The sequence below is a fragment of the Phalangium opilio genome, unplaced genomic scaffold (assembly GCF_054372755.1).
Source record: "Phalangium opilio isolate 3A_F unplaced genomic scaffold, DU_Popi_V2 ptg000043l_1, whole genome shotgun sequence".
Classification (NCBI taxonomy): domain Eukaryota; kingdom Metazoa; phylum Arthropoda; class Arachnida; order Opiliones; family Phalangiidae; genus Phalangium; species Phalangium opilio.
In genome coordinates this window covers 252,887-260,862 of record NW_028324167.1, presented here as the reverse complement: position 1 = coordinate 260,862, position 7,976 = coordinate 252,887, and the positions used below count along the sequence as shown (strand labels likewise).

Sequence of the window (7,976 nt, the reverse complement as noted above, 5' to 3'; positions counted from 1 at the left end):
CTGAAAAATTGTTGGATTCTCCAAACAAGAAAAGCAAAGAAATAGCTGTGTTTGGTAAATGGTATCAATTTAAGATGAATTTCAATTGTGAAGCTCAGTGTTTTTATAATTTCTGATAAAAGGTATATTTTTTGGCCATTCCTATATAAACCTTTAATTACACAATATCTTATATATTTGAGAATGTGGTTTTTTATTGGCTTGGTTTTCCCTTTATGTACAGTCGCAACTCGTTAATATCTGAATTTGACCAAACTGCATGCTTGATATCAGCTGGAATTTGTTGGGGTCATGTTGAGCTCTAGATGTTAGGACTGTTAGCCATTATGGTTTACCTTTATTATTAAATTTTACCCACATTTCAGCTTAGTTTTCCTCAACTTGCAAAAACTTTTGTTTCTAAAAATCAAAGCTTGGCCAGTATCCTATAAAATCATGTATTTTCATTTCCTAGATATATCAGAAGAAATTTCACCTAAACCAAAAAAAAATGATTCCTGTAAAAACAAAGAACAAAAAACTAACAATAAAGAAACTGCTGAGAAAAAGGAAACTTCACTTAACAAGGAAGAAAAAATTTCTTCTTTTGAGATGAATGAAAGTTTAAGCAAGAAAGAAGTGAATTTGAGTGGTAAGAGATGTTCTGCAATTGAAATTAGCACACACTTCACGCGAATAATACTAACTCCTTTTTAGGTTAATCCGAGTCTGAAGATCCAAAGGGGAAAAAAATAGTAATAATCACCCATCAAGCAGTATGGGTGCTCTAACTGAGAAACGCAACAATTCTGTTGTTTTTTTTTAAGACTGAAGTTAAATATTTTGTCATAGTTCTCCACTAAAGTTAATATTTTGTCATAGTTCTCCAGTGAAGTTAATATTTTGTCATAGTTCTCCACTAAAGTTAATATTTTGTCATAGTTCTCCACTAAAGTTAATATTTTGTTATAATTCTGCACTAAAGTTAATCAAGGAAGAAAAAATTCTTCTTTTGAGATGAATGAAAGTTTAAGCAAGAAAGAAGTGAATTTGAGTGGTAAGAAATGTCCTGCAATTGAAATTAGTACACACTTCATGCGAATAATACTTGCTCCTTTTAAGGTCAATCCTGCGAATAATACTAACTCCTTTTTAGGTCAATCCGAATCTGAAGATCCAGAGTGAAAAAAAATTAGTAATAATCACCCATCAAGCAGTATGGGTGCTCTTACTGTGAAACGCAACAATTCTGTTGCTTTTTGTTAAAACTGAAGTTAATATTTTCTCATAGTTCTCCACTAAAGTTATTAGTTTTGTTATAATTCAGCACTAAAGTTAATATTTTGTAACAATTCCGCGCTCTAATACTTAGTTATAATTCTGCACTGTAATAAATTTTATTTCAGCACTATAATAAAAAACTACTTGACTGTAATTAAAATAAATTACATTTCTTAACTCAAATAAAAATAGAAATAAATTACATTTCTAAACTCAAATAAAAATAGAAATAAATTACATTTCCACTCTCAATGGCCATTTAAATTGAAATTACAAATTATAATTAAATAATTGTCTGATATGTTGGTATTAAGGTAATCAATACTTGAATACGTCAATTTCGTTTGAAATGAGTCAGATTTTCGTATTTTTCAATTATCGTCTAGTTGTTGATTTCATTTTGTAATTATCGCTGAGCAATTCAAATGGAGCCTTAATTTTTTCATATTAACTTTAATTAATATAATGTTTATTGCGTTTGTTGAGAATTGTATCTCCAGAATTAAGCTACATTTAAACACCTGACTAACTCAGCTAGGGTATGCTTAGCTAACACGATCAGCCATTAAGCCTTAAATCATGTATCTCTCCGGAATTAAGTTCCTATTCTTAACTATTATTAGTAGGTAAACCATGCAAGAGCGGAAAAACATGCTGACTCGATGAGTATGTTAATTACGCTTGTTGTTAATTACTGAAATGATAATTTAATTCTGCAAAAATCTATCTATTTTTTAATGTCAGTTTCATAAAGTGATTATTTCATTTCGAACTTGTCAAAACAAATAGTGGGCAACGATAACTCCGTCCCAATCTAGTTATAGTTTTAAAACGCCGACTCATTTTGTTAATACATTTAATTTTTTCATTATGTTGATTATCATTAGTAAATCAACCTAACGAGAGCGCGATTTCTTAGGGGGATAAAACCATCACCATGATCACCCTAACTTTAAGCAGACGAGTCTTCAGAAACGATATAAACTCTCTCTGCTTAGCGCGCCTTCCGTCGGGAAGAACTTTAATTTCTTTTATGATTAATATGATGCATGACCACAAGCGCTCACTAAATATACGCTACCAAAACGTGAGAGGTCTACGCACCAAACTAGAAGACCTCCATCTAGCACTAGTCAACTGTGACTCGGACATCATCTGTTTAACAGAAACCTATCTTAATGAAACCCATTTTAACGCTGATTTATACCAGAAAATATGGTGGCATTTAGATCCGACCGACGACAAAACTCCGGACATAGTATCCGCGGTTAACCCTTGCATGTCCATTGGTATCCAGACTTATAATTAGAGTATTCGGCTAATTTTTACTCCATCAGGGACGAATCAAAAGCGTTCTCCGAAACTGACAATACGCCGGACACGCCTTCCTGTCCTATCTGCTGTACTGAGGGTGGTAGAATGAATTCACCCATTACCTTAGAAGCCGCCGTTAGACGAAACAACTTAAGACGAATTGAAAATTTTGGTGCTATCGGATGGGATAAAGATTACGGAAAATCCGAAAGGACTACAGATCCCGAAACGGGGTATTTACTAATAAGCCCCTCACCGAATGAAGTCTATAATGTAGACGATGGTGAAGGTTATATATGGCAATACGTTAACAGCCCTAATATAAATTTTGGTTTGAAACACTTAGCGATGTACAGATTACTAACTTCTACAGTACAATTACCCGCAGGGTCATTAATTGACATGTTTGCTAGACAGTTTCCATGTATCATAAATAAGAAGACCCATCAATTCAAATTGAAAGAATTTGCGGGAGATGCTATCCTCGTATTTCCGGTACACCTCACACCGCACAAAATGTACGGAATACCAAACCCAAATATTTGCCAGTTAGGCAGTTGCCATCCTCGCAATGAGGAGGAATGTAAATTTCGTACCTTTTATTACGGTGGATACGAATTTCATTGTCCATACCAGTACTTAAGAGTTTTGAACTTAGCTCTTCATATGTGTATGTTTATGGTATATAAAACTAACAAAACCGTAAGGAAAAATTATAGTGATGAAAACGACCTAGCTACGCATTATATATTCAAGGCCCTGCAGATTTGCAGGTTAGCCGAGTGTCTGTGTGATAACACTCACAGTTTAATGTTTTACGAAGTGCATTATCACATGAGATCCAATGACGCTAATAATTATTTCGCGAATAAGTATTTCGCAGACTTTCTTTAATTAATAAAACGTTTGTAAGTTGTACATTTTGTAGGCGAAGGATAGTGTTAAATACTAAACAATATTTGTAGAATCTCGAATAAAAAGAAAATGTTTGAATGATATAAGTTTCTAATAATTTTACGTAGGTTTAATATAATTAATATTTTAAACCCATTTTAAAACTTTATCTTTTGGGTATTTATTTAATTTTCAGCATTAATTCACATATGAAACGATATACATATCAATAATAAGCACATCCGACATTAATACTTTTTCATTTACCTAAATATAAGCATATTTCAAATTTTAGGAGTTATTTATATTCTAATTTAATACTATTTAACTAAGTATATAGGCATATTCCAAATTTTAGGATTTAAACTTATAATATAAACTTTAGAAATTATTTCAACTTAAACCAATTTCTCTTTATTGATAGGCCTATTTCACATTTTCATGGATAGGTAATGTAAATAACGAGGTCGGTGATCGGGAATAGAGATACTCGAATGGTAAATAAACGGCCTATGTCAATAATTAGAAATCATGATAAGCGCTTGTATGAAAGCGGTTAGTGTCAACATGGGATGATAGTTGGGTTGCAATGTTTGTTTATGCTAGGAAACTTGTAAGTAAACAAACTAGATTGAAACTTGACGTGAATTTCAAAACATGGCGTGGCTCTCATCGTGACGTCAATGGGAAAACCCATTTGATAGTTCAGGCAGAGATTAAATGGACGACACCACAATGTTTGCTTATGCTAGGAAACTTGTAAATAAACAAACTAGATTGAAACTTGGCGTGAATTTCGAAACATGGCGCGTCTCTCGTCGTGACGTCAACGGAAAAACCCATATGATAGTTCGCACAAAGATTAAAGAGTATAAAAGCCTGGCACATGTCTTTATAACTAGTTAAAATGTTTATTTGTGATATTTGTAATACGAAGTTCTCCAGGAATCGTGACGTCAATAGGCATAAACAGGTAAAACACGCGAAAGTTGGTTTCCCATGTTCGGTTTGCAACAAAGTTTTCTCCAGACGTGACATGTTAAAGGCCTTTGCGTGGGTAATTTAAATCTCGGGTACAAAACAAAACCAAACCTAACCAATTCTAAGCCTATCGCACTGCGAACAATCTATTTAAATTGGGATAAAGATAATCAACTAATATATTTTTAAGTAATTTAAGTAAGTGTTTCCAAAACGAAACATATGAGTAATAAAAACTTTGTAAGAACCTTTTGTCAATATATGTTATAAGCTGGATATTTTGGCGGGGATCTCTCTTAAAAGTGTCGTTAAATGACTAAAATGTCGTTAAGTTACCATAAAATGATAGAAAATTATGTTGTGCCAAAACTTTGACGGGTAATTTGAAACCGTAAATGACTAAAAAGAGGTGAAAATGTCGTTAAATGACAAAAAGGTGGTAACAGTGTTGTTCAACGACTAAATCGTGCATGAAAGTGTTGTTAAATGAATAAAAAATCGTTGAAAGGGTTGAGAAAAGATGGTTAAACGTGTTGATAAATGACTAAAATGTGGATGAAAGTGACGTTAAATGAATACAATATAATAGAAAATGATGTTAAATGACTGAAAAGCGGTTGGAAATGTTGTTAATGGCAAAACACCAAAAATAAGTTTAGCTTTCGTTAAAAGTTTAATAAAAGCCCCGCCATTCAACTTAAATGTGTTTGATATTGTTAATATATTACTGAAATAAATCTGATAATGAAGTTGAATGTCTAAAAAGTGGCCGAAAGTGTTGTTAATTTACTAAAAAAATGAGTTTGAAAACGCTGTGAAACGAAAACATTCAATTGAAAGTCCAAGGAAATCCCAGTCAGACATGTGGCGAATTTTGCGTATATTGTTCTTTGTATAGATGCAGAGGTATTAAAATGTATGATATTTGCTTAAAATTTGTAAAAGATAAGAGTTTGAACGATAAAATGATATCGGAATTTATGTATAAGAGATTTTTAATAAAGTTTTTTTTGATTGAATTGTATGTTTTTCTTTAAATCGCGCGCGAACTTATCCCTACATACGCGAACGCGGGAAATTTAAACACGCGCACGCGGCAGGTCCCACGCGCTACCCCTCATTTAACCTGAAAAAAGAAAAAAATGTTTGCCTAAGTTGTATGATATAAGAGGGAGGATATTTGTATTTAAAAAAATTTTATTTTGAATGAGAAACCGTAGAATCACAGAGTAAAACTCATTCGAGAAAAAACAACTTAAAACTATACAATTAAACATTGAAAATATATATACATTAAATTAAACTTATAAACTATACATTAAACTATGAAATTTAAAAGGAAAAGGGTTGGGCGTGGACCGATTCGGCCACTTCGCACCAAAAGGGTATGGGAGGGGAAATTGGGCGTGGACCGATTCGGCCACTTCGCACCAAAAGGGTATGGGAGGAGGGCGTGGACCGGTTCGGCCACTTCGCCCCCAGGATGGGAGGGGATAGGGTTACAGAAAGTAATTATACATTTGGAATTATTCCTTAATTTTAAAATGACCATGAGCGTATGTAGAAACCCCATCGATGATGAATCTCTTATCATCGCAGGGGTTAAGAGCGAGTTTCTTCTGAGTGATGGAAAATAGTTCGTGTTTAACACTGACTATCCTCTTCATCTCCTCAGTGGTGAGTTTACGTTGAAGCAGGCATTCCTTGTATTGAGCGTGACGTATCTTCTTTTTGACTACGCGACGACAGATTCCCTTCGCCGTCTTCTTTTCACCTTTTGCCGACAAGATGCTGTACATTTTCGGTCGCCAGCCGCAGAACTCTTGAATCTGGACGCTGTTGAGTTCGTCCTTGAACTTTCCGAGGGCTTTCTTGTTCTCCTCGCTGAAGAGCGGATGTTCCTTGGGGTAGGCGGAAAAGTCGAACATCTCCTTCATCTGGGCAAAGTCCCGAGGCAAATCGTCGGTGAAAATCTGATAGGTCAGACTGTCTGCAATTATACGTAAAAACATTTAATTAGTTTTTTAAAATTGAAAGTGGAAAAAGGATTTAAATCTAGTAAACGTTTTTAAAAAATCATACCTGTGTCGGTAAAAAGAGGTTTGAGGTCGTCGCCGTATTTAGCCTTCATAGTGTTGTAATGGAAGTCGTACATGACCAACTTTGAGAGGTCCAAGATGGCGAAACCGGTGTAAATGGGTCGGTCCAACTTGAGGGATTTCTTCAGACGATGGATCCCGACCAGCTCGTTCCTAAAGATGGTGAACCTCTGGAATGTCGGTGAACTGGCCTTCTTGATTGCCATCTCCCGGGTCTGGACAAGGTCGAAGTTGATCCTGTTGCGGAGGTTTTCCATCGTCTTCCCGAAAACACTGTTAATAGATGAAAATTTTGATTAATTTACGTGTGAAATAATAACTTAGCGTAGCGTAGATGCGTACCTATTGTTGGCCAACTTGAAAAAATCCTTCTCAAAGTCGTTCACTGCCTGCTTCCTCTTCTCCGTGTTGAACTCGATAAATGGTTTTAACCACGCACCCTGCTCGAATGTGAGTATTCGATGGATTTTCCCCAATTTCATCCCCTTAGCGATGTAAAACTTGAGGTTCCGGTAGTGGAGAACATATTTTTCCCTATTGTAGAGCGAGGGAACTAACTTTGGAAGGCTATCATGTACGTTAATTTTCAGTTTGTTCAACTGTTCAATCGAATAAGGTGAAAGCTCATCCGCGTTAATAACTCTACGTTCGGGTGCTAAGGGTAGACAGTTATGTTCTTCGTGCAAACTTTCCGGGTACTCAAGATCCACCTCCAGGATAAATCCCTGAGGATCATCGTCTGGGTGATTCAAGATAATTTCACGAGTGAAATCTTGACATGGTTGAATCCATCGAAATCCTCTCATCGGCAGGTGATGACACATTACGGTGCCGTAAAGGTTATTACAGTCTAGGTAGGTAATGTGAGAGCTACGTTCTGCTGGGTTGAATGTTTCGGGGAGATCCTTATTATTGGCTATGGCTAGTCTATGCGTAATTAAAGAAACACCCCCTCTTATACCCTTCTCAATAAAGAGATGCATATCAGGATCCTGGAGTAGTTCTAATTTCACTTGGGTCATGTGCAGTGCGCTTTGCCAAGCGAAACCAGGACCTGTATATGCATGCGCGCAATCTAACTTGTAATATTCTAGACACATAGCCCTGAAACTTTCAAAAACATCCGCTAGGAGCAGAACGTCGGTCTTAACGTATAAATCATGGTACTCACCGAGGTTAGTGAGTTGGAATTTTTCCAAACCTTTTGAGCTTGAGAATAATCTTCCTCACTAACCTCTTCGTCAGTTAAGGAATTGAAGAAGGCATCCTTGGGTGGCAACTCGGTCTCGTCGAATTTAGTCTCGCAGTCGAAGTAGTCATAGGGGTAAACCTGCTTCCTCAGCAGATGCGGAACTTCGTCAGCGCTGAAGGCAGAGTTTAAACACTTGAACTTATCGGCTCCTCCCCGAGCCAAATTCGATACGAGTG

General features: G+C 35.8%; 1 protein-coding gene across 1 annotated transcript; it reads right to left on the bottom strand.

The window, feature by feature from the left end:
* Positions 1-5,961: 5,961 nt before the first annotated feature.
* Positions 5,962-7,648, bottom strand: LOC149677252 (uncharacterized). Its single transcript, XM_089837274.1, has 3 exons — positions 6,891-7,648; positions 6,532-6,821; positions 5,962-6,439 (listed from the first exon to the last, which is right to left on the bottom strand). The coding sequence occupies exons 1-3, from the start codon at positions 7,646-7,648 to the stop codon at positions 5,976-5,978; spliced, it is 1,512 nt and encodes a 503-aa protein (XP_089693400.1). The 3' UTR covers positions 5,962-5,975.
* Between the last annotated feature and the right edge of the window lie 328 nt (positions 7,649-7,976).

What these genes read in the sequence shown, in the direction of transcription:
- LOC149677252 (XM_089837274.1), bottom strand. Translation starts at nt 7,648, where the DNA reads ATGTGTCTAGAATATTACAAGTTAGATTGCGCGCATGCATATACAGGT. An exon ending in TTCAAGTTGGCCAACAATAG is followed by an intron (nt 6,822 to 6,890) that starts GTACGCATCTAC and finishes ATCTATTAACAG; the next exon opens with TGTTTTCGGGAAGACGATGG. An exon ending in ACCTCTTTTTACCGACACAG is followed by an intron (nt 6,440 to 6,531) that starts GTATGATTTTTT and finishes GTATAATTGCAG; the next exon opens with ACAGTCTGACCTATCAGATT.